General features: G+C 41.9%; 4 protein-coding genes across 4 annotated transcripts; all 4 read left to right on the top strand.

Moving 5' to 3' along the window:
- The first annotated feature begins 1208 nt into the window (after positions 1-1208).
- Positions 1209-1616, top strand: LOC122624869. Its single transcript, XM_043804614.1, has one exon. It carries the CDS (start codon positions 1216-1218, stop codon positions 1519-1521), a length of 306 nt encoding a protein of 101 aa, XP_043660549.1. The 5' UTR covers positions 1209-1215; the 3' UTR covers positions 1522-1616.
- A 1725-nt stretch (positions 1617-3341) lies between these two features.
- On the top strand, positions 3342-5727 carry LOC122624861 (protein I'm not dead yet). Its single transcript, XM_043804603.1, has 9 exons — positions 3342-3467; positions 3529-3667; positions 3722-3987; positions 4049-4163; positions 4218-4267; positions 4323-4445; positions 4513-5197; positions 5371-5487; positions 5547-5727. The coding sequence occupies exons 1-9, from the start codon at positions 3460-3462 to the stop codon at positions 5628-5630; spliced, it is 1587 nt and encodes a 528-aa protein (XP_043660538.1). The 5' UTR covers positions 3342-3459; the 3' UTR covers positions 5631-5727.
- Positions 5728-11016: 5289 nt separating this feature from the next.
- On the top strand, positions 11017-12063 carry LOC122626389 (uncharacterized protein T02E1.7). The gene is made up of 2 exons (XM_043806632.1): positions 11017-11584; positions 11651-12063. The coding sequence occupies exons 1-2, from the start codon at positions 11090-11092 to the stop codon at positions 11972-11974; spliced, it is 819 nt and encodes a 272-aa protein (XP_043662567.1). The 5' UTR covers positions 11017-11089; the 3' UTR covers positions 11975-12063.
- An 11984-nt stretch (positions 12064-24047) lies between these two features.
- On the top strand, positions 24048-25264 carry LOC122626371. The gene is made up of 2 exons (XM_043806613.1): positions 24048-24671; positions 24730-25264. The coding sequence occupies exon 1, from the start codon at positions 24197-24199 to the stop codon at positions 24605-24607; it is 411 nt and encodes a 136-aa protein (XP_043662548.1). The 5' UTR covers positions 24048-24196; the 3' UTR covers positions 24608-24671; positions 24730-25264.
- The last annotated feature ends 1960 nt before the right edge of the window (positions 25265-27224 follow it).

Below are 27224 nucleotides of genomic sequence, written 5' to 3' on the forward strand. Positions count from 1 at the left end.
GTCTATCAGCAGTTTAATCCTTTCTCATTTTTTCTTTCTCGTTAAAGCCACTCAAAATGAACACTGCAATTTCTGAAGGTACTCATCATTTAAAGGTAGCCAAGCAAAATATTTGCCAAATTATATTTTTACACTTATTTTTGTTGCCTGTGCAAAGAGGAAGGGGGTGTCATTTCAGTTGTCCAATTTGCACTTACACTCACGCCGACAATTCGTTTATATGGCAATGGCAGGGCATGGATAAAAAGTGGAAATGGGCGCGTAAATATGACAGTAACCATCGTATAGATGGCAGAAAGTGACTTCCTCAGCCACGTTATTAAATAATAAAACGGAGAAATTTACACTCGATTGCATGCATCATTCGAGGTCGATGCTGCACCGGTGCGAAAAAGTGGCCAAAAGGACGAGGTCCGCCATTCGTTTCATTTCGCCGAATGCAATTTCAACCAGAAGAATGACGACGTCCGAAAAAAATTGAGGTGGCTATAATGAAAGGGGCGAACAAAGAAAAAACCGCTAACAAGCAATTGAAAGGGCTAAAAACAAACGAAAACTTTGGCCAAAAATAAAGCGTTAAATTGGAAATTTGCGAATCGTATATTAAAGGCGATGGCAAAGTAACAGCCCTACAAAAAAATGTTGATTACAATTTGGATTGCCTAAAAAATAGGGTAATGAAAGAAATAATTTCAAAAGCTGCAACACTGAGCTACAAATTAAGGGACATAAGAGCAAACTACAGAACAGCATATTTTGCATATATTTTATAATACTAATATAAATGCTCATTAGTTTTCTATAATTGCTATAGACTGAAAGTACTTTTGAAAAGCAGTGAACGTAGCTTGGTGTTATGTAAAAAATTGTGTGTCATAACTGTCACTGCAACGCAGCCATAAATTACTTATTAAACAAATAAATAAATGATATTATAAATTTGTCAAGATGCTAACAAATATAATAATAAAATAGGTTGCATATTAAATGTCAAGGTGCAAGCAGAAAGCAATGAAAACCTGATTGTAGATTTTTATTGCCACTTTACTTCTTAAATAAAAGGGGAAAAAACAATATGAATAAAATGACATGTACTTCCTTCAATTGGTTATTTTCGCAGCTGCTTTTAAAGTTGATGAACAGCTGTTGGGATTCAATTGAACAACCAGTAGCTTAGAAGCTACGCATTAACTGAGTTGCCTGCCATTTGTCGCCATGAACACATCGACCATAACCGCCATCGGGCTGTTAATATTCATCCCACTGATCCTGATGCAGCAGGACCCTCAAACGGCCAACTGGTTGGCTCAAATCGCCCTGGAGCTGCAGGAGCAGCAGGACAAGTTGGCCTATTGCCGTTCCCTTCAGCAACAGAAACTGCAAATCTCGCTCCGAATCACTGGTTGTGCGCCCATTCTGCGAAACCAGCTCGCCGTGACAGGTGAAATGCTACTCGAGATTCAAAAGCGCTGCTGGACCGGATGGGGGCTCTTGGCCGGGCGGTGCCGCAAGTTGGCCTAGACTTTAAGGTGCTCAACTGATGAGGCGATAGCCCAAAACCTTGAAGCCAACTGAAATAAACAACACAATGGCAGCATATGGCGGCATATGTACGAGTATATAGCAGATTTTTGAGTTGATCTCGGGTTCTGGGTGCCATAAAACTCAAGCATCCATCATATAGTCGTGTTAACCCTAATCAAGGAATGGTTCGTTATGTTATGTATACGTCATGTTGGCTCGTCACAACGCCTCAGGCAAATGACAACAATGGTCGCCGGATGAAGCTAAAGGAACGTTGTCGGCCATTTTTGTTTATCAACCTTCCGTATGGGAAAAGTGTCCAAAGGAGTCAATCAACTTCCGCTTTGCCGTTGCCCCTTTTTATACCCGTTACTCGTAGAGTAAAAGGGTATACTAGATTCGTTGAAAAGTATGTAACAGGCAGAAGGAAGCGTTTCCGACCATATAAAGTATATATATTCTTGATCAGGATCAGTAGCCGAGTCGATCTGGCCATGTCCGTCTGTCCGTCCGTCTGTCTGTCCGTCTGTCCGTCTGTCCGTCTGTCCGTATGAACGTCGAGATCTCAGGAACTACAAAAGGTAGAAAGTTGAGATTAAGAATACAGACTCCAGGGACATAGACGCAGCGCAAGTTTGTCGATTCATGTTGCCACGCCCACTCTAACGCCCACAAACCGCCAAAAACTGCCACGCCCACACTTTTGAAAAAGGTTTTGATATTTTTTCATTTTTGTATTAGTCTTGTAAATTTCTATCGATTTGCCAAAAAACTTTTTGCCACGCCCACTCTAACGCCCACAGACCGTCAAAAACTGCCACGCCCACACTTTTGAAAAAGGTTTTAATATTTTTTCATTTTTGTATTAGTCTTGTAAATTTCTAACGATTTCTTTTTTTTTCTTGTGTTGCCAGTTAGTCCATGGATGCCTTTCTTTGCTGGGACGCCTGGTTGCCATCGCCACTAAAACGCCAAAATACCGAGTGTCAATCGGCAACAGCAAGTTGGCGCCCCTTTGGACAGCGAATTATAAGTGGTAAAAGTCAGAGGTTGAGAATTTAATACCGGCGCAAAGTTGGTAGAAACAGAGATTCCCTATAATGCACAGATTTCAGTTAACTCTTGGTGCTGGCAATAGTTCAGCAGACTGATAGCTCATTCTATGAACTTTCCATTAGTACTATGATTATCCAGACTTTTGATAACGCTTCACAACATCGGAGTTCCCCAAAACGATGAGTAATTTGCTAAGCATTTGAGATAGGGGTTGCAGCATGCACAGTTTGCTGACACAGGTGAACCATTGTGCAACATTTAATGCCGCACTATCTGCAGTGACATGCTGCTTTGTTCCATTTTGGCAACTTTAAGCAGTTTCCATTGCGAACTCATTCTTCTGCTCAAACACTAACGAAGCAGAACGGCGAATAGTTACGCAAAATTGCCGACGACCGCGCGTTGTTACGCGCCACGTGTTTCCACAAAGTTGCCATCGCATCGCCATCAGAATCGGAATCAGAATCACCATCCGGATTCGGGATTCAGGATTCGACCCACAATGTGCAGTGCGTCTCAGTGGCAGACTCAGTGTGGCCCACGAAAGTTTTTATTGGCCAAATTCGCGTTGCAGTTTTTGGCCAGCGAAGAGCCCTTGACCCACTGCGTGAGTTACCTTGGCAGTTAGTAAAAAACTTGTGCAATAAAAACTCCAACTATTAGCTTCAATATATTCAGAAACTTGTATTCAGAAACGCTATCTGTAGGTAAGTATAGGTATTTTTAAAATTGAACACAGATTTTGTTCAATAAATTCGTAGAAATACATAGTTCGTTTTATTGAAACTATTGTGCATAGCAACCATTTCCTTGTGAGTCATTACCACAACACACTTTAACAAAATTGAACTTCCGAGTTAACAATTTTAATCGCCCAAAATGGCAACGTGAGTATAGCAATAGTACCACACTGTTTAATACTATTACTACTAATCTATAAACAATCAGCCAAGATTACAAGCCCGGGGATATTCCCTTGGAGGAGCAGGACGACCGCAAATTATTCTGCAAGTACCACTACAAAGGAGTTCTCCTTCTGCTCATACCTATTCTGCTGGCACCCATTTTGATTGGAACTCCAGTGATGGTAAGTCATTGAACGTTGGATATTTAAGGAATTTAAATAACTGATTTGCTGTAGGTTACCCGATTTATCTATCTAACACTGTGTTTCTACTTGATATATATACTAAATTTAATGGCCAGAGGAGCGGCCGCCTTTATCTACATGGTTTTCATACCCGTGGCGGGCATAGCGTCCTCCAAGCAGGTCAGTGTATCGTACTACACGGATCTCATATTCTTCGTTTATGCCGCCATTTTCATGGGCATTATGATGGACAGTTCCAGAGTGAGCGAACGCCTTGCGTTCCTTGTAATCTGGCTAGTTGGCGGAAGTCTTAAATTGTAAGTCTTAAATTGTAATTGGCAGAGTTCCAAATTCGAACTTTAGAATTTCGTGCTGCAGTCTTCAGATTTTCATGACCATCGCCGTGTTAATTGTGGCCATTCTGGTGAATCCCACATTATCCGCCGCCTTTTGGATGAAGGTCTCCCAAGCTGTGATAGCGGAATACGATAATGTAGGGTATCCCTAGAATCTTGAGTCTTCACTTATACGCACTTACTCTTTACAGGCTGGTGTGGTGAAGCGGGATTCGGATGAAAAGCCTTACGAGGTTGGATCGTGAGTGCAGCACTCTACCTCTTTCCAAATAATTTTATAATATTTCAATACCCAGGAGGCCATATCCCACGCGTCCTGTGATCGGCATTTACCTAACCTGTTGCTACACGGCCTCGTTTGCGTCAAGTCTTTCGCCCGTCGTGAATCCGAATGGTGTGATAAGCGATGTTTTTCCGGGGTGATTATGGATTTAATTGCAGTGGCAAACCAATGGGTACGAATGTTGAACACTACTTTTCCTTTAGGGACTTTACAGTTAAGGAAATGATTACGATAATGGCGGGACCCTGCGTATTGGGCATGGTCATCATGGTCTTCTGGATGCAAGTCCTCTTCCTCGGACTTCTCGGCGGCAGTGTGAAACGCGAACTGGCCGAGTTCGAGGGCGCCAAGGGCGGCTTTAAACAGGCCTCGGCTGATAGGAAACAGGCCCTTGGTCCTTGGGGTGTATACTCCTCTTTGGCCCTCGAATTGATCATATGTCTCTTCGTGCTGGTGGCCACGCGAAAGCCGCGCATTGTCGATGGCTGGGATAGCCTAACCAAAGGCGCCGAATCCGGACTCTCGGTGCCGGGCATTGGCGTAGCGGTGCTGTTCTTTGCGATTCCGGCCAACTATCTGTTCTGCAGGTACTATTTGTGCCGGCCGCCGGAGAAGGAGGGCACTGCCAATTCGCTACTGGGCTGGAAGGCGGTGAACAACAATACGCCCTGGGGCGAGATCTTCATGCTGGGCGCCGCCTTCAGCTGCGTCTTCTGTGCCAATGCCTCTGGATTCAACCAGTTCGTGGTCGACAGCCTGTCCTCCGATGACAACAAGGAACTGCAAGTGTGGAACTTCCTCAAAGGCGCCTTGTTTGGAACCCTGATGACCAATTTCTCTCCGGCCACCACGGTGGCCAAGCTGACGCTGCCCACCATGATAAAGGGGGTGAGTTACTTAATAAGAAAACTAATATTAATGCATATCTTAGTACATTCAGTCTAAAACCAATTATTTGAAGCTATCGTTTGGTATATATATATAGATATATTTTCGTAAGATCCCTTCACTGGCAGAATAATGTTTGCGATGCCTGCAATAACCTTTGTGTTTACTTTCAGGGCAATTCCTTTGCGCTGCCATTTGCCACCGCGTTGCACAATCAGTTCTTGCTGCCCGTGAGCTCCCCGGGAAACACAATTGTCGCCGGCTGGGGCAACTTGAGACCTTTCCAATTTGTGAGTAATTCGAATTGATAACAAAATATGTGCAGCTCACCGGGTTTTTATTTTTGCAGTTGATGGGTGGCAGTGTGCTGGCGCTTTTCATGTTCATCACAATTGCAGGATTCACCGCGTTGCTCAGAACCACGGTTCTCTGAATTCCAACTAATTTCAACTCCATTTCAGCTCAGCGAACCAAATTTCCGTTTCGATTTAAAGCGCATTAAATAAAATTACCCAGTAAACTCCACTGCAGTGCGGTGTGTAGAGCATTCTTGTTGACACGTTTAGCATACCAAATCGGAGATGGCACCGGGTTTTGAGGTATTGGGAGGATTGGGATGGCATGGCAACAGCTGTTCCACGGACATTCAGCTCCAGGACAGGTGCTGCCAAAACAAAATGCTGCAAAATGCTGTAAAATGCTGCAAAATGCTGCTGTGGCAGTAACTTTTTTTAGAATATAAGTAATATAAGGCGGAAGGAAAGGATCAAACAGCAAACACACAAAGGGACGAAATGAATAAAGTTGCTGGCCCTGAATATTTTGAATTCATTTGAAATTCATTGTGCTAAGCTTAGAAGCCCAAGAGTAGCCATCACCAATTAAAGCAAGTTAAATTTGGATTTTTTTTTGGTCAATACAAACATGGCATTAAAGTGTTGTCCGAGGAGCAGCGCTTTTAAGCAAATTACACAGTTTCGCATTTAGGGTAATCCCCGCCTGGTCATTCGCACCTAATACACATCGCCGTAGTCCAAACATTGCCCACACAAGTGTTGGCACTGAATAATTTATTTGTTAATTTAGACGAGGACCCTGCCGCATCCACATACATACATACATATGTACATACGAGTATGTACATTGTACATCCTACTAGCAAACTCTTTCCGGCTGAATACTTTCCGGTTTGGTGTCGAGTGGCTCCTCTGCAGAGCTCTGCTGCCAAAATACATTAGCGACTGGAGGTTTCGGCGTCAGCGGCTTTGGGAGGCATTTATATTCAAACTATTTAAATATTAATGCAGTGGCGCTGGGTTCGTGAATATTCATAACACTCACGACAATCCAAAATTGCGCATTTAATTGATTTTGCCAAGGTTAACGGCCGCAGCTGTTACTAGTAAATTGTGGCAAAAAGTATGCAAATAAAATATAAGCATTTATAAATTCAAGTGCGTGTTTATTATTTAAATACACCATAAGCTGTGCCTAATTCTTATGGAAAATTCAATGCATTCATGAAATGGGAGAGCCTTCTGCTTCAGTCTGTGACACTTTTCCGGTTTTATTGTGATTCCATTCAATTTGTCTGGAAAATCCCATGGGCTTTTCAACTTCCTAGGCAGATGCGGAATTTCCATCTTAAAGTGATTGTGAACTCCGAAAAGGGCGACGCAAAAATTATGCATATATATTCAAATATCATGCACGCCTTAAGCTGATTTTCCACGCGGAAAAATTCCGAGCTCACTGGCATTTTCTCATTCCCAAATCTAGGCTCATTATCCTTCCTGACATCTGCCCAGGATTCGCGGTGAAATTGAAAAAAAATACCCCCTGTTTTGCAGCTATGAAATCGTACTTCCTTCAAGTGGGTTATCACCATTAAGCACTTTTTAGGAAATTTCTAAAGACTTTGGCTATGAAGATATAGAAAGTTTAAAGTTTAAAGAGGATTTTTTGTAAGAATGCTTTCCCCGTTGTATTTACTCTATAAATGCGGCAAAAACAGATATTTTTTCTCAAACTGATAAAAAACAAGTTTAAATTTGAGATAATGCCCAATTTTGTAATTGAAATGTTTTCTACGAACAATATTCCTGCTGGGCTGTCAGTTGCAATCGCGTCTGTGAGTGATTTTGCTGACAGCAATCGAGGGTAACAAAAACTAAAAGCCAGAGGACATTTTACCCATTGTCTTAAAACAAAAAGACACAATGCAAATTCGGATATAAAACAGACAGGTTGGAAAGGAGTAAAAAAATCCGCATGCCAACAGTGCGCCCAAGAAACAAACATGGTGTCGGATTATTCACCTGCGGCGCCATTATTTCCATTATTTCCATTCATTATAACTTCCAGAGTGTACTCGTTTTATATGCATGCACTACCAAGTATAAAAGATTTTCTTGCCGTCATTTGGGTCTCCTTGGGTTGCATTGTTTGCTTTATGGACATACCCCGAGGGTTTCACTATAACTTCCAAACAGGAAGCTCAAGTCGGCCATTGTCCTTTTAGACGTCGAAAAAGTGGTCTGGTGGAGATATACTTACTTGCTTAAGATAATATAGATGCTTAAATGGAAGGTACACTAAATGCAAAGGGTGATCTTATAGAGTTATGAACAGAAAAGGCATCAATACATGTCATACATTCCTTACGCCATTTATAATTCATTTTATTTCAGCATTTAATCAGATTTTCAGGTATTTACAATGCGTCGTTTTTAACTGCCCACTCAGAATTACATTTTTAAGCCTCAACAAAACTGCATAATGTTCAATATTAATTGAATTCATAACAATATGCATGACAATTGAACAGCAAAGGATGAATCGCATGTCTGACATTTGTCACAGATAAAGAGACAGCAATGCGATTATGTTTGAAACTCGAACACAAATGTATGCAAACAACTTGATGGCGAATTCGGATGGCAAAACGCACAATAAAGCGATAAACTAATGAAATTAAAATGATTTTATCGAAAAACAAATAAACAATTACCATTGATGGCGTCGCGCATGTGCACACAATCGATAATCATGATGGTGAATTTTACTAAATTTATGTGCCTCGCGATAAAGCCCTCCATTTAGACCAGTCATAATGAGCGACCTACTGGTTTCATGTTGTTGTTAATTTAACCGCCGAGTGACAAATACAAAAACAAAAAATAAACAGTAAAATTAGCACACAAAACAACGTCGACGACGCCAAATGGGAAAATTCATTTGCCGGCGGAAATCGGGCAGCCATGACGCCATTTTTCAAAATGGTTGTCACTGTCCACTTTTATTTGCCTTTCCGCCTGTCAGTCGCTCTCCCTATACATCTCTCTCTCTCACTCTCTCTCTCTCTCTCTCTCTCTCTGTCTGTCTGTCTATCGCTGTCTCTGTCTGTCTGTCTATCGCCGTCTCTGTTTAGTGATTAGCTGTCACGAAGCTGCGGCGAAAGGCAAAAATGAATTATTATCGCGATGCGTTCCAAATGTTGACATAGATTTAAATTATTTGTAACAAAATCAACGAACTGTATCTTCTCCGCTTCCTTCGACGGCCACGCCCCTTTCCTGCCCATCCCCCATCCTTCAGTCTCCTCACGCCCCAAGGTCCCACAGCTGATTTGATTGCCCAGCAAAATGTTTAAGTAAACACCACAAGACGAGCATCCTAAATGCTCTTTTCCCAAATCCAAAATGAAAAAGCATAGAAGAGACTTTCAGAAAATCATATCATAAATTCCCTTAAAGCGGAACCGCAAAGTTAAGTTAAATTAAGTTAAGTTGAAATTATCTTGAATATAATTTTTCTTAACGAATTATTGTTCCATGAAAACCCTTTCTTTTTTCCTATTTTATTTATTTATAGCAAAAATGCATATTACTTAAAATAGTTCGAAGTTAAAAGTTTTGGAAATTTTTAGCAACCTAAGAGCGTCGCATCTCGCAAATACATTTTTGCAATCTTAAATGGGGAATTTACAAATATTCCATAAAATTCGGATGCCGCTGGCTTATTACAAATTTCTTTGGGAAATGTTCATCACGTCGTTGCTGGCAACAAGAAGATGGCAACTACGAGTAATAGGCTCAATTAATAAACTTTCCCCAGGCATGGGAACTTGTAATGGCTGGTGTACCAACCAAGTTTTTCATCCTGCTCATTTATTTCGAAGGATAGTGGCGAACGGGAACAGTTCCTGGCAAGGCCAATGCTATTGCCATTACTTTCACTGCCATCTTTGTAGTAATTAGTGCTCCGGGATATGGTTACAGTATAAACAAGTTGTCAGAATGGCCATAATGAATAGTTCCGGGTCAAATTTAAGGGTTACGATCTTGTTTACATGTCCTGGCCATTGTTCTACTGTATTGTTCAACTATTCCTTCTTGTTCTTGACTAAGTTGTACTTTCATTCCATGCCATTAGACTACGTGCCTACGTCGTTCACAAGGACCTTGGCCCAAGTCCTGCCAATACCTTTTCCATATTCCAAGGGAAGAGGTATGAAAGAACGCTTAGATGTCATCAACATGGATTGCTTTTTCGATTCTCTGCTTTTGCAGCATCTTCTTTGCCTTTTCGATGTTACCCACTCAACTGCTCATTACCTTGAACAGCTACCAGCTACAATGTTTTCCACTTGTGGCATTAATTTCTGCTGTGTAAGCAGATAAATTGCAAAATGTCAAAAGTTGTTGACAGTCATTGGCATCAAGCTGGAATCCAGTCACTTTGCCGCACCCTTACCCTTACTCTGCGAAAACAAGTGGAGATGAGGTGTCTATCAGCGAGCAAAGTGAACTCAAACACTTTATAGATTGTCTGCGTTTCCGCAGTCAGCTTATGACTTAAGTATTGGGGCATTAGGTCCATTGCTTTCTAGCAATGTAAATTTTAGCTAATCTGATTCTAGCTTGAATATAACAATACTCATTATGCACGTTGTTATATTTGAAACTAGGCTTAGGCTGAAATGGAAGTATAACTAAACTTTCTAGTATTATATTTGGAATTATGTCAGGCAGAAGTGATGTTCGCTTACTCTCATTATGCATGCATGTTTATCACTTGTATTATTAATCAAAACCATATGTGTATGTCCTACTACACTTATTGAAGAGGCTGTAATCCTAAGCCCTTGCCTACAGTGTTTAATCTTTGAAGGCTTAAGTTCCTGGAAGTCGTCAGATTGCCAAAAAGGGTGCACTCGTATTTCAGGGCAAGTTGCTCAAGGAAATACACTCCACCTTCTGGCGGCCAATTAACTAATATACCCCTGCGGTCTGCCAATGGCATCGTCAACAATTACAGACAATTAGGCGCGGCACGAAATTGAATGTTTGCCCCTCATCACACGAAAACATCTCTCTCTGGGCCGAAATCTGCGACCATTACGCCCCCCAGGATATTTGGGGCTTACTGAAGACGAACTAATTAAAAACGGGGAGGTTGGGCGGAGGATAAGCCAGTCCAAGAAAGGATAAGGAATTATTGCGGTGATAGTTATTTCAAGCTCAAATAATTATAATTGTTATGCCAGTTACACAAAATCTGTACAGGTAGATAATATTTGCCAAATAAAGCTCTGCTGGTGTTTTGTTAAAAGGGTATGCTAGATTCGTAGAATAGTAAGTAAGAGGTAGTTAAAAGGGTATGCTAGACTTGTTGAATAGTATGTAACAGGTAGAGAGAAGCTTTCCCATCCCATAAAGTATAAATATTCTAGTCATGTCCATGTTATAAAAGCTAGAAAGTTGAGCCATGCATCTCTAAGTTCTTTATTTTGAACTGAAAAATCGAAGAACAAAGAGTGCTTTGCACTAAACATTCAATTATGTACGAGGGGTAATACTTTTGAAATTAAAATCCAAAAGCGAGTTTATCATGGTATCGAAAACCATCAACGGTCTTAGGCGCGAGATGAGACCCCTGGTTCTAAAGTGCATGCCGTACTTGGTGATGTCGTACTACTTCATGGAAGTCCTGTATTCAGTGGTCAACACTCCACTGGTGGGCAGGGAAAGAGCGATTGTGATGGACGTGAACGAGTTGTTCGGGCACTTCTACACCTCCTTCGATGTGCTGCTGACCATTGGCGCCATCCTTCTCATCCTGGGCACGCGAAAGGAGGCGAGTGGAGTCACGCTGCTGCTCATCGGAAGAGTGGTCCATCGGCTGTTCTTCTCGATATGGACCATGTTCTTCTACTTCCTCTTCAACGACAGCCTGGACGTGGGCTCCCTTCTGCTGCTGATGGCGGCCAAAATCAATTTGAGGGACCAGCAGGATTGGTGCCACTCGAAATACCATCTCTTATTGCTGGGCGGTAGGCTCGGCCTGTCCAGCTTGTTCATCATTTGGATGGACGAGGGCGTGGAGGTAAGAGTTTCATAATTATTCGTTATGAACGGTTAATTAAATTTCCATATTTGCACATTCTTGCAGACACTGTTCAGCATCGTGTCGTTTGGCCTTTTGGTTTTCGTTTCGCTTGGCTTCCACTGCAAACTGTTTGCCTTTCTGTCGGTGGTTGCGCTGTTATATCACGATGTCTTCAGTAATCATTGGAGCATGTTGGAGCATGGCTGGAACGATACGCTGCTGTCGATACAATACTTCTCCCTGCTGTTCTGCAAAATTGGCGGACTCCTTATGCTCACGGAGCTGGGTGGAGGCAGGTGGTCGGTGGATGGGTTCCGGAACAGAAACGGCGAGAAATGGGAGAAAAAAGCCAACTACCGGATCATTAAGACCCAGACGTCGGCCTAGTAATCGTTATCCATCGGATTGCCTAACGTCCTTTCAGCCTTTAAGGGATTTGCATAAACTTTAATGGGAGATACTTTCCCAGCGTCTAATGCTCTTTTTTCTTTTATTTGTATCTCTATTTGTGCACCTGCTCCTTGACAACGCAGTGGCCTCTCCAAATGCTCTTTGATTCGCGCCTCAGCCGACGTAAATTATTAAAAAGTCTCGAGTTGCGTTTAAGCGGCTTTCCCATCCACTCGAAGCGTTTTTTCCCGCTGCCAACTAAGTTGGGTACATGTAATGCCGTTAAATTCTTCAATGTAAAAAAGAGAGCAAGCAAAAGTGGCACCGAAGCCAAGATACTCTTGGAATTCGGTGGTAGCCGGTTACTACTAGGTCCTGAGTGGATAAAGTGAATGCACAAGCCCCCTTTTGGGCAGTAAAAAACGTGCCATTACTTTAAGCCCTGTCGCAAACGTCTTCACTTAATTATTTTGACTTTGGCCCGGCCATCAAGGGACAAGGAGTCGAGGGACAGGAGTCGAGAGCCAGGAGTCGACTTAAAAGGCAACACTGCCGCTAATGAGTTCCTGGAAGCGGATCACCGAAGCTGGGCGAGATTCCAACCAGGCATGCATTCGCGAACCGCAAAGGACGCAGTGACCTTCGCTCTTGGCTGAAAATCCATTTGCATAAGCGGTTGCTGGTTGCTGGATGGCAAGGTGCAGTCTCCCGAGGAGCTCCCAACGACATGTGCACACCCCACCACCCAGTTGACCAGGCCAGAAAAGGGGAAGGACTACAGCAGCAGGCAGTCCTACCGTCCTTCGCTATCACTGCACTTTATTTTTACTTACCCGCAATGCGTTACTCTTAATTGGAAAGCGGTTGCGTTCTCGCCGTTGAGATGCGAACCTTAAAAGTAATTGACAGTACGATAAACAAGTAAACGGCCGAGTCGCCGAGCAAAGCGGATAATCTGAATCCGACAATAAAAGGGTGTAACACTGTAAGGACCGCACTGTAGATGGAGCATGGGAAAAAGGGAATGGCATCTGAAGTTGTTTTTATTAATCCTTTATTATCCTTTTTTGACTTCTTGGCTCTTTTCTGTGCTGTCAGGAGTTTAAGGTTCATTGATGTCACAGAATGATAACCGCAATGAACTATATTTTTAAGTAATTAGTTTTCGCATTTTTCCAACATTATAAGTGAGGAAAACTTACTGAATAAAATATATTACAGTTTGTCACTGCGAGGATTAGTAAAATAATACAAAGAGGATGAGCAACAGCTCGGAGTATTTAATGGCGACATGGGTCGCATCACGGGGCATTAGGATATCCACTGCAACAACGAGGAATACTGAAACTGGTTTAATTAAAACAGCGCCACAAAAGACTCGTCTGTGTGTGTGTGTGTGTGTGTGTGTGGGCGTGTGTGCGTTGGCCCAAAGTGAGCACTGCCCTGTAAGTCGCATGCCATTTGCATAAGTAAAATATATACACAGAAATCTAGAAACGTGTGCATCTGCTGCATTCATGGCGGCAGACTGAAGCTGAAGCTGAACTCGTTGGCCAAACAGGAGTCAAAGCATTTAAGTTTATTTACCTGGGTCGGATTCAGATTTAGGCCAGAAGATACAGACCGATCTGCAGCTGAAAGGCTTTTGCTTAAATAACACTTTACTCAAATAGAGAGCGTTTGTCGCTGGCTGGAACTTGGACAAATAAATGTGTATAATTCATTTGGCCAACTTAGGCTAACAATTTATAAGTGACAATATTGAGGTAAAGTAAATTTCTATGTGCGTGATAAAATATTGGATTACATTGCTGGTAATTCAAAAGTCAGATGAGCCTCTAATCTGAAAGTAAGTATAGTTTTTGTTACAGCTAAATGAAACTAGACAGTTCCCCGACTATCACATACCCAATATTCGACTTTCTGGTTTTTATAGTTTCTGAGTTAGAGATTTTTAAACGGACGGACAGGCGGACGGACAGACTGACGGACAGACTGACGGAGAGACGGACATGACTTCGTTAAGACGATTACCTGAATGAAAATCAATGCTTAAGAATGTGTATCGTAATACCCCTCTCAATTGAATGCATAGTGAGTGAATTATTTTTTGGCCAACAGCAGTGAATAGTAGACAAAAGACAGGGATTTGTGGCTAGATGAGATTGGCCCGGAAAAGAGTACTTACTTGTGCGTCGCATAAAGTGTAGGCATAAAGTATAAAGTATAATCCGTGAGAATTTAACTTTAAGGCCGAGCACTGTGAGCATTTCACTTCAAGGACGACACACGTACGAGCGCAATTCTTGTGGGACCATTATCGTCTCTTTCCCAGCGACATCGTCGCATTACGTAAAAGCGCTTTTACGACTACATCTACATTTGCGAGCAGCCGCAAAGAGCTGCCCCGAAAAGTAGGCAATAGCAGGCACACTCGTTCACACCGACTAACCCACTAACAGGCTAACAGGTTGAATGCGACCAGAGATTTGAGCGTGTGCAAATGGCTGCGGCAGAGACAATAAAGCTTAGAGCAGCTCCCCAAAAATGAGGCATCTGCACACTCATTTCCACGCCCCGACTTCCCAACTCCCCATTTTATTCACCCCCTCCACCCATTTATTTTCTGCTATTTTTAAGCATTTTCCAATCATCTCCAGAGCTGGATTATTGCCGTGCCATGGCCTTAAACGGCTTTTCAGCAATATTTGACGCTTTTCTACGCTTTTCTGCCAATGTATATATATATTTCGCATTACAAAGTCATTTTTGGGTGCCAATGTTTGGCAATTCAATAATAATGCCAGTTTGCCGGGTTATTAAAATTTCAGACAAGCATTCATGCTGACATTGACTTGTGTTCAACTTTTCTTTACTTTTTGCCCCCTGTCCGTTTTCGTAGGCGCCAAAATGTCAGCGACACGTTTTCCTACAGCGACAATTTATCATAAATATGCATGCACATATTCGTTTACCATATAGTATAGTATAGTATATGGTATATAGTATGCCATATATATGCACATGTGAGGCATATAAATCCTGGTGCTGTGGGGCGCCCTTTGTTTATGCCGCTGTCAGCGCTCGTTTAATTCAACATTAGCGCCTTGCAGCGGTCCGAGGTGTTTTTCCCCAGGATTCGCCTGGGTTGCCCTGGGATTCCCTCGGTTTTCCCCCGGCTTTCCCGACTTTTCCACGCTTTTTAACAGTTCGCCGTTCCAACACCGTTTCACCGTTGCGTTGGAAGCTTTTGTGCGCCCGCGGCCACTTTCACGCGCTTTTCCCCAGATTTTCCTCTCCTGTTTAGCGCCCATTTCTTTTTTTTTCCGTTTTTTTTTCCAAATTGTCAAACTGTCAAATAAATTACACGCGAAACCGTACAAAAGATCTGACGCAGTTGGGCTTCCTTTGTTGGACGCAACTTTTGTGCGGCATATGCATAGGCTCATGAGCACATTATGTGGCCAGTCTTTGTGGCCAACTTTGATTGTCGGCTGGTCCGGAAAAGCGAGCTTTTCATACGTTTTCGTGGTTGTCAAGGCGGGGAAAATTCTTTGGGCAACTGTTTATCAACATGCTGAGTATGAGCTAAATGAATTGAATTCCTTCTACTTGCACAGCAAGAAGTATTTCAGATTTTAAAAGTATTTAACCAAAGTCGATGCTTTCATATTTGCTTAAGCTTTATATAGAATTTTGCAAAATCTAAAGAAAACTAAGCATTTAACTAGAGCAGCACTAGAGGTTCGTTGTGTTTTATGCGCTCTTTATTAATATTTAACAAGGACCCGCTGCCACACAATGTCATCCAGAAGCGCCTCACATGCTCGTCTTGGCAAGCCGGCGCGGGGCAATAAGGACTTGGCCAAAAGTCAAGCGGATTTGGGTGCGGCAAAGTTTGTCTAGGCAAAAGCCGCTTAGTCTAGTTAAATAAAAGCGCTACAAGAGCTAAGTCCGCACACAGAGAGCTGCTCGTCTGATGGCCCCCCGAAACTCAGCGCCAAATTGCAACGCCAAAGCAGACTTTAATTGCATTTGCAGTGGAAAACTTAAATTATGCCTTGCATTGTGCAACTGCAGGAGGGCCCAAAAGTTTAATTCACGCTCAATTTCAGCGGATTTCTGGTTCTGCCGCTTGGTTGAAGCTCCAACTTGAAGCGCCATCCATTGTCTTTTACCTTTTCGATTTGCGAAAAGGGACAGTCGCTCTATTTATTTATGCCAGATGTGCGCTAGTCTTCTGTTTGGCTTCCCACACGCTAGCTAGAATTTAAATATTTAAAAAGCGGCAAAAGCCGAATATGTGTGTGCCTGTGTGTTTGGGGACTAGAGCCCATAAATATGCAATGAAGTTTGAGCGGCTTAAATCGCTCTTGGCTTTCGGAAAGCCAGCACCAACACCACCAACGCATTTTCAATCAGCCGGCAATTTTTATGAGTTTTTAACTAATACAAAGCGGCGCCATTGCGGTCCAAAATGGCCAGGTTAATTAGTGGCAGCTGTTGGCTTAAATTCCTTTGTGCCTTCTTCTCGACTCCTGACTGCATTATCTTCATGGGCAAAAGTTGCGCATACATTTCGGCCCACGAAATCCTCATCTACGGAAGTCGTAAAAAGTTTAACGTGTTCTTAAACTTGTCCGCCGACCATCGATAGCAACTTTTTTTTTTGTTGCCTGCTTTTTCCTTTCATTTTTTTTATTTTTTTGGTTCAACGCAGAAACTCCATAAAAGTTTCAAATTGTTACACGGCGAATGACACGCGCTGGCATCTCCGCTCTTCTCCGCGATGCGAATTTCCGCATCCGGCGGTCTGTGTGTTAATCTGTTGAAATTTGCGTTTTAATAGAAATGTGTGTTTGCGTTGTCTGCTGGGTTTTTTTTTCTCATTTTTTTTATTCGCCTTTCTTGCGGTTGAGCTTTTTGGAATATTTTGCCCTCGCATTTGCGTTTGAAGCAGGTTATAAAAATGCTTATTGCCTTTAAGTACGTGATTTTGGCTTTGAGAATCCGGCACATACACACACACAGCGAGTTTTTGTGTTGACAGATGCATTAGGCGTATTGGTTTTACGATTGACGTCGTGCCCATACAAATATAATTTAATTAAAGTAATGGCCACGACAATACTGCCCCAAAGGCATCGCAAAACTAACGAGGATAATGCGAGTACTCCTGTGTTGCTCCTGTGCCCAAATGTAAAGGATTCGCCAGAGGACAGGCTTCAATGGGATGCAAAACAGTTCGCATTTAGTGGCCAAAGGGGTTTTCTCGCTCATGAAATAAGCTGTGAAAACATGCACGGCTTTTCATCCTTTTCGCTTAATTAATGGCAGCAGCAAAAATATTTCCCTTTAGCTAAGCTGTTTATAAAGTTATGTATGTAAAATTTTACAAATTAATGCTTACACAAAAAATGTGTCGAAAATATTGGTTTACTGGTGGTTAGCTTTACATGTAATGGAAATTACCTTATCCAATTTTATAATTTACTTCAAGCGCTGAGTACACTCCACAAAAACCACGAAACAAAATGCGCAGTGGAGTATTTCAAATAAACCAGAGAGTGTTTCATACACATGTCAATCAAGTTTATTTGAAGTTACACGTTTTAATAATTTGCAGGTGTTTCCGAAGGGTTCTGCATTCCAAACATAATCAAAATCTGATAAAGCATTTCAATGAAGCTTCCTGCTTTCTCTCTGACATGCCAGCACTTCACTTTGGAGCTCAATCCTGTGCATTTGTTTGTCTGTGTTATATGGTTGTTGTTGAAAAAACACTTGCTTGATTTGAGATGTCTAAGCAGAATGCATAAACAACACAAAAATTTATCTATGTACGATTTGATCAAGTCAGCTGGAAAGGACAAAAACAGAGGCAGTTTCCTTGTGGCTGCTCATATTGTTCCTGCATCGAGATTCGTAATGAACAAGAGGAACAATAAATCGAGATTGGCACAAATGGGGTTTCGAAATAAGAGAAGAATAATTTGCAGGCAGCCATGTCTAATGAACATACGAGTGCCGGACTCATTCAATTCCACAAATTCAATGCACAAATTGAAATTCCAGATTTTTTGATACCGATACCAATACCTTCACCTGAATACATCGAATACATCGAGTAAAGCCAAAAACGTGCTGCAAACACAGATATGCGAGCTGTGCAATCATTATAAATTGAAAATGTAAACTTTGTCGCGAAGTATGCCATAAAAATGCGGCGACAGAACAAGAGATAGTAATACCCATCGACTGGATATGTGAATACCAGTGAGTATATGTATACACACATATATGAATACGACTCATTCATCTCCCCGGCTGATGAATTACATTCCCTGGCACGCATACATCATGCCATAACCCCAAGTACAAAGCACAATACACTTGCCTTGACTCGGCTGGCAAACATAAAAACGTTTTAAATTTCATTTTCTGATAATTCCCCAGCTCCCCCTCCCCCCACACACTCGGAATTCATTTGACAAGTTCGTCAGAGCGCTGGCCTCGTAACTTTGCCAGTCGCCGGATGGCAAAAGATGGAGCACAGTGGCAGTGGCAGTGGCATACCTTATGCCAACCCAAGGACGTCGAGCTGTAAAGCTGATTTGCTGGGCCACAAAAAGGTACGAGTGCTGGTGGAATTCAGTCTATCTTTGCGCCAGATAACTCATCATTGAGCGCAATTTGTGTTTAACAATCGTCGGTAATCTTTATTGGATGTCAAGCCTCACACACTCGAGCAGCAGGAGTGCTAGCCTAACTAGACGCATGAATCCTGCTCGGCAGGGTTCTCCACTTCAAGTGTCAGAGTGGGGGACACAATCACACATGTATGCAAAGCTTTTCTTTGCCTTCCATTCCAGCAGCATCTCCAGCTTAATCTCCAGTTCCAGTTCCTGCTCCTAGCTGCTCCTCTGCTCCTGGCAGTGCAAAGATGTTTTAGTGACAACGAAAGTGTAATTGAGTGCCACATAACAGACAATTGCGACGCTGCCAAGTGGACGATGCCGGTGGAGAAGCAACAAGGAGCAGGCATTCGAAAAAATGTTCAAGAAAATTGCCACAGCCGACGGAAGAGTTGCTCTTCAGGGCTGCAGAGGTCGGCATCCAAGTTTAAGCTGAGCCACCACATCAGTGGTTAAAAGTGATTAAAGATCATCACTAAAAGTATGCTACGAAAAAATAAGAGAATCCATTAGAATTGTAGCATACTTTTGCACACCTTTGACGGATTAGCCTGATGGCAAATAGAAGCGATCTATCCATTTGCAACCCTGATTCGCCGCCAACCAAACCTCTGCCATTATGAGTTGTTCTACTTGATTTTTCATTTCCGTTGAGCAGCTATATGTGCACTGTGCTGGATTTGTTGCCTTTAGGCTGCAGGACAACCAGGACAGCCAGGACGAGCTGAGCAGCAGGAGCGGAGGAGCAGCGGGAGCGGAGGAGCAGATGGAGCAGAGGAGCAGCTGGAGGAGATGGACGGGAATGGCATAGTTGGACATGTTGCACATGACAAGCGTAAAAGTTTTCAAGTGCTGCACGGGGTGGATGGGGCGACGGAAGAGGCGTGGCACTTGGGTAATCAAGCACGACAGCAGCTGCCATTAAGTTGAGGTAAAGCAAAAGCAAAAGCAAAAGCAAAAGCAGAAGCAAAAGCTGGAATAACGGTTGCTACCATTTTTTGGGGGGGAGGGGGCAATGGGCGGGCAAGACAATAAACGGGCAGAAGGCAGAAACGAGTTTTAATTAAAATGCCTGGCATACTTTAAGGCACGTTTTGTGCTTTATGTCTTGGAGTCTGCTTGCCAAGCAAGAGCGCGCCGAAGAATGGTATGAAAATCGATTAATGCAATATTCAGAAGAGCTGTACACCCGGAAATTGCTGGAAAATCGAGATCGTAACCAAATACTTGGCACTATAAAGAGCAGTAAACTTATTATGTTACCTATATTTATTTAACTATGCCGCTAATTAGCGATAAAATACGTTTAAGCATTCCTAAAAGTATAGTTATGTGCTTTACGATTATTTGGAATTTCCATTTTTGGTTGGCGTACCATTTGCGGTGGTTCGAATGGCAGTTCAGTAAAATCTGTCATCATTGATAGATAGATAGATAGATGGATAGATAGATAGGTAGATAGATATGTTAGATCAGCTAATTCTGGTTGTTTGTTTCTGGTTATATGCAAAATAAACAATGGCAAAGAGCAGTAAATTGTGTGTTTTCAAATATTAATATTTCAGCAAACTGCACGGTGTGCAATGCTCGCGCTAATTCAAATGCATTTTGTTGCAGCCGAAATGTGCACATTTTAATTCAACACCATTGGCAATAATAACTGAGTTTGGCTAAAAGCTTGTGCGAGCGCTAATTGAGTTGGAAATGTTGGCCAAAAAGGGTGGCGAATGGAGTTTTTTGGACATACGGCCAGAATTGATGGGCCTAAGCTGCAAGCTTATGGAGATCCGAACTTTGGTTAGTTTTCAGTGCGAATGCGAGTGCGTTAAAATGCCAAACTGCTGACACGAAATTTGTCACGCACAATCAGCTGCGGCGGTAAGTGCTGGCAGGCCACGCCCACACACACACACCCATGGATTATGGATGGGCGTGGGGGAGGTGGGCGTGGCATGGCCACAGTTAGCTGTTGAATCAGCACTCAACATTTTCAAGGTTTCCCGCCTCGCTGAAAGCCCATGCACGTTTTTGGTACCACAGTTGACAGCTGCCAAAAATATTTCTATGGGCCTCTTAAGCCATCAAAACTAGTGCATTTAATTAAACTGCGGCAAAAATATTTAATTGCCAGCAGTGTAGAAGCCAAACGGGGAATAGGGTTACCTTGAATTGAACTCGGAAACTAAATGAAGTCCTTCAATTACTCAAAAAATGCATGTCCTTCGAAGAACTTTAAAATTCTGATGGAACTGGACTTAATTAACTTAATTATATAAGGGAAAAACCACAAACCCATTATATTAATTAAAAAACTCAAAATGAGCAAGTTCTTTATTAAATCTATTATAACAGCTGTTTTACGAATTTGATTAATTAAAACGATGAAAAAAAAACACCGCGATTTACCCGTTTCCAAACTGTCAATTAACCGATGTTAATCAAGTTTTCACAATTAACCGCCAAATGACAGCTGAAATGAACTTTCAATTGGTAAATCATCGGCATGTCACCCCACCCAGCTAGAATTCAAATTAATGAATGGCATTTGTATCTGCAACTGGTTTTGCATGCAAGCAATTATTGAATAACGATTTTAATTGATTTTCATCCAGGAACTCACAAAACCCTCGAAAACATCAGCCGCCTACGCGAAGGCAGTTTCCCAATTAAGCGTCGAAAAAAAGGTTACCAGGAATTTCACAAAAAAAACACTATCTACTATCCGCTGCGAATTCATTCCAAAAAAAACATGCAGCACGGTTCATACAAAATTCGTTAGTTTTGATCATATATACCTTTAAATATTCCAAATATCGTTTTTCCCATCGGTGAAATGTTTGTTAAGCATATTGGGTAGCTATTTCCATTTCCGCACATTTGATTTTACATTTTACTCGATTTCCCAACGAAACTTTTCTGTTGAATTGGACGTGTTTTATCCAACTCTAACTGACACACAACAACGCCAGGCTGAATTCAAATAAATTGGAGGAAATTTAAGTAATAATAAATAGATAATGAAGCCATAAGTTCAAATGGGAGACTCATTTTAATGATACATTTTGCGTACGTGTTAAATTTCCAATAGTTACGATTACAACTGCGTTTTCCATCCAGTCTGTCTTATGTTACGAGCTTGCATTTATTTTCTCAACAAAAACTTTCCGCGTGAGCTCTTCAACTTACTCGACGACTTCATCTACGGGTTGCCGCTGCCGCGCATTAAGTATACGCCCCGAGCAACAATGATGATGCGAAGGTTTTTGTATTTTAACTTTCAGCGAGGCAGCTGGGCGGCAAGTAAATATAACCTGTCCGCAGTCCGCACTCCTGACTCCCCCCCCTGACTTCCGCACCTATCATCATCCTTTACCGCAGGTAAACCACAAGGATACCAGCCACCCACCAGCCACCACCCACCAGCCATCATCCTGTAGCCGCCCTAACACGTGGTCTCCTTGTGAGCGCACGTGTGTACATTTTTAATTATGCGAGAGCACACAGAGCGACGAGATGAAAACAGAGCAGCGTGAATGTCGGGCAACTAACTTATTAAAAAGCACTCGCCCGGCAACGTATGTATATATTTACCGAATAAAGCGGAAATTAAGGCAAACTAGGTGCACGCGTTCTAGCCCTTTCCCATTTCCCATTTTCCTTCATCCCATTTTCCATTTGCCATTTGCCAAGGACGAATTTCCGAGCCTATACTTCCGTTTGCAATTTTAAGTTGACCACCTTGCGGCGCAAGAAAGAAGTGGAAGTTAGTCAAGCAAATTTCGCCGCAAGTGATTTGCATAACTGTAGGCAGATGTAGTCTACATTGGCTGTTGCTCTCACATTGTGCGCCACCAAGAGGCCGAGTGATAGAGGAATGTCGAGGAAAACCCCATGAAATCCTACAATAATCCGGCTTACTGAAGACTGACTGAAGATAACCTAAAAGTGTGCAAAGCCTATTAAGCTGGCAAAGCCAAGAGCAAACGAATAAATGAGAAAAATCCGAGTGGATAGAATTGTTTTGTGAACTACTCGTAAAAATGTTACTTCCATAACTGAGTTGGAAATTGCTTAATTTGACAAGTATCCTAGGGCTCCCGAATATCAGATACTGTGCAATAGTTTATAACACAAAAGTAGTGAGATGAAATTACAGCCTGAGATATATATTATATATATATATCTTAACAAGAGCATCATTTAAATCTCATCTTATTATTTGACAGCCAAACAAACTACCCATTGCACTCATTATTGCTATGAATGCCGAATGCAAATTTGCATATTAATTATTAGAGCATATGTAACAATAATCTATTGAATAAATGCATGTGTAATTTTTTTTGATAAAAAAAAATGAAACAACATACCCCTACAAACAGCATACCTCACAATTAGAGCGGAAAACTGCGCACCATAAATCTTATCTTACGCCCAGTAGAAGTAGTACAGCAGAAGGGGACTGGGAACTCGGCCAGGGCAAAAATTATTACATGCCTCATTTGGCAGCGCCTCGAAGAGTCTGCTTATTATATTTTGATTATTTTCGGCACGCGTGTTTCGCAGGACCTCAGAACAAGGATCTCCACGTCGAGAGCTGTAAACAAATTCGTGAAATACGCAGACTGGTCAAGGGGCGGCTGTCGATTTGGCAGGATTGGGGAGGATAAACAGGCCAGCTGGGTTTTTTTTTGTTTCTTGTTTCGGTTGCATAATTTTTTCATTTTATTTTTTGTTATTTTTGGACTGGTTTTTGGCCTGCTTTTGTCCATAATGAGATATCTCTATCCTCCTTTGTTTCTTTTCATCATTTTGCGCTACACTCCGTCCATTGTGTTCGCTTCGCGCTTGTTGTTTTTGCATTTCGCGAAATGCCGCTGGGAAATACTTGTAACCAACAAAAAAACAAAAAAAAGAAAAAAAAAAGGAGCAACAATCCACTGGGCTCAAATGGCAATGATGGCGTCGAGGTGGTCTTATTAATTAGGACACGCGCCCCGAGTTGTATATATTCCCAAATATTCTCCGCCTCAAATGTACACGTGAACCTCAAAAGGGACCGCGGTTATTCTTATTTAAATGCATGGGTAGGCTTCTTTTTCATAAAGCTCCTCTTGATTGCCAAATTTGATTAGCATATGAATGAAGAAGGGAACACGAATGCCGATTACTCAAGGAAGACTTTACATGTCAACACCTAAAGACGAAAATTGGCTAGCCACTATTAACTATTTTGTTGATTATTGACATATTTAACATATATTTCTATATTTTCATCTTAAAACAACTACTTTGAAATGGTGAGACATGTGAGACCAGTTTGCTCTAAACGATTGTACAGTCTTTGGTTTTATCCCGAGTATTCAATGGACGCCAGCAACACGTATTTACCAATCATAAGTAGCTAGCTAGAAACTGTTCGGATTTAAGGAACAAATTTACCCCTAAGTGAAATCAAATACTGCTCCCCACCTAGAAAACCAACCACAAACTCCTTTCAACTGTGCAACCACACTGTGCTGCAATGTCCAGATCGGCAAAGGGCTTTGGCCGCCTAATCAATCCGGGCGTGGTGCTCAATCCGGAACTGAATCAAAAGATAGCCGCCTTTGAGGCCATGACCATGGAGCGATCTGATCTGGATGACGAGTTGAGCCGATTGCGCAAGCAGCAGGACGTCACCGAGGATAATGTGGCAGAGGCGCTGGCCGAGGACGAGTTCCAGTGCACTTTGAGGGGCCAGTCATTCGTTGGTCCCAGCGAGGAGGAACTGCAGCTCATCCTGAGGAATCAACTCGGTGGCATTATCAACAAGCTGGCTGCCAGGTACGAGCGTCTTATTTACCTGGATGCGGACATCAGAAAGCTGAAGGCAGCCATTGAGAAGGCCATCATAGTGGCTAATGAGGAATCGGCAGCCGCCGCCTCAATGTGAAGAAGTTTTCCCCCATTCGTTGTATTTCTACATACTCGTCAATTCACTCTGCAAGAACTTACAAGTGAGTACAATTACTCATGAGTGCCAAGGCTATGTGAACATGTATTTATATTCTGCAGCTTCACCATGTGTGCCGCCAAAATAAGCCTATAATCAGTAAAATATGTGTTACTTTTGGATTGCCCCCAACCGTTCGATGGCACGCGAAATCCATTCATTCCGCTGGTCATCTTAAATCACTTGGGCGAAATTAAAGCCGCAACAATCTCATTTCCGGTAATTCTTTATGCACTCGCGCACAGACAATCCCACAATCCCACGCGAGTCAGAAGACATTGTGAATTTAATTGCGTATACGCACTGTTGCCACTGCTTCCTCTGCGGCAGTGTTGCTACACTCTGCTGACTCTATCGTTAAGTGCATAAATTCAATAATGCCGAGCGTCTGGCGGTGTCAACGCGCTGCAGAGATATAGACTGGCAGGATCGATAAAGCTACAGCTTGAAAATTTATGGAATTTCCTGTGCAATGGAAATGCCTGCCATTTACTGCATTTATTTAAGTAAGCCACTGCTGCAAAATCTAAAGAAAAATGCGATTGTTACAACAAAACCCAAAAATGTTCAGAAACTAAAGAAAATAATTGTACCTATGACAAGACTGCCAACTATCCTATACAATTCCATACCAAACTTAAACATTTAATTGGCAAAGGGACCACAAAATGGGGTGCATACTTGCGAGTATGAGAAGGCATTTGTATATTTGTTGTTACTTTGCATTGGTTAAACATTAATAGTCGGAGAATGTGGAAGGAACCCGAGATATATTTGAACAAAAGCAGACTTGTTGTCAGTACTCTAATTAATTAAATTGAAGCGTTCGACGAGGTAACAATTTCAATTTTATTCCAATGCTGGCCAGACTGGTCAAACAAGTCGAATGCAAATTTCCCAACCAGACATGGGTCCTAACAAGAACATTTGCATGAAGTCAATCATCTCGACCATTCTGGCCAGTGAACCGAGAATAAGACACTTTGGGTCCGTGCCGCTGTGACTCTGATTGCCTTTCATCCCAGTCAATTGGAAAATTCGCACTAACACAGCATTTGTGTTAAGGTTCCAAAAATGTCGCATGTATTTCATATTTCTGCTTAAAATTGTTCCTTTCATTTAAAGCTCATTGTAAATTTCTTCATAGGCACAAGATATTATTCAGTTAATATTCACTAATCGCTTTCCAGCCAATCTGTGGATGCTGAGCTCATCAATTACAAGTGCCGCAACTTAAAAACTTGGATAATACTTTTTTGAAGGTCATCCTTTCTCGTCGTTTGTCTTCATTATGATAAATTGACGATGCGAACATATTTCATCTGAGCGCTGAAATTAAAACGATGCGATAATGAGATGTTATTAATATCAACTTGCGACTTATTTAGTGACAAAACCCTTTGGTCGCCCAAGAAAATCGCATTATGCAAAAATGCGTAGAGTATAAAGCAATGTTTAAACTGGCCCAAAACCCTTTAGGACAAAAAAAAAAAAAAAAAACTAAGCCGCCTCTTGTTGAGAAGCCTTCAAGAGTGTCAAGAAAACAAATGACGGTCACCTTTTTTTTTGCGTTTTTTTGTTTGCGTTTCTAAGCCAACCTTGAATATACACAGCAGCATGAGCAAGTGTTAAACTTTCTTTTCTTATACCCATCAACTTTGCCTTTTTTGAGGCATTTGCCTTGAAGCCCTAGGACCATGGACTTCTCAAGTTACAAGAGAACATAAAAGGGACCATGGCACAAAAAACCATCATCAGACGGGATTTGATCCACAATATATGCATATATATTTTTTTTAATTACCAGGCAACAGATTTTCCGTCGATAATTGTCGAATATTTCAATGTATTAAATACAAATATATATGTATATGTGGTGAACGTGAGCTGATTGCTTAAATTCCTGTAGTACAAATTGTTTTCAATTTGCTTGGCACACCAAGAAATGCCAGCACAGGCATAAAATACGGTCAATTCGATATGGTTAGCGATAAGAAAATTTGAGGGGAAAAAGGAAAAGCACCCTACACACATAAATCAAATAAATGGCAAACAAAAAAGTGCCCAGAATAAAGCAAATATAATGCAAGTAAATACTAAATAAAACAGTGATAAAACTTGACTATTTGCACGCAGGGATTATTTGTGAAAGGAAACTATATATATTTTCCGTAATCTTTTCTTATACCTCCTTTCATAATTTCATACATATATTGTATTTAATTCGTAGGTGCTGAGTTATTATTTTCTTGTATTTTCTCAGCCCCATGCTGGTGGCGTGGAGTGTGTGAGTTGTGTGTTGCACAGAGAAACCCTTTGTGCGGCTTATTCAATCACGTCAATTTACTGGCAATTACATGCGCTCAGGCTGGGAATGATAATGTGCGCCTGAATACCTCCTTTCACCTCCTCTCCCCTCCTTTCACCTCCTCTCCCCTCTTTTCACCTCCTCTCACCCCCTCTTACCTCCTCTTACCTCCTTTCACCTCCTCTCACCTCCTTTCACCTTCACCCACCTCCTTTCCCTTCCGTTACAAAGTGTATTGAATTTCACTTA

This window comes from Drosophila teissieri, chromosome 2L (assembly GCF_016746235.2).
Source record: "Drosophila teissieri strain GT53w chromosome 2L, Prin_Dtei_1.1, whole genome shotgun sequence".
Taxonomy (NCBI): domain Eukaryota; kingdom Metazoa; phylum Arthropoda; class Insecta; order Diptera; family Drosophilidae; genus Drosophila; species Drosophila teissieri.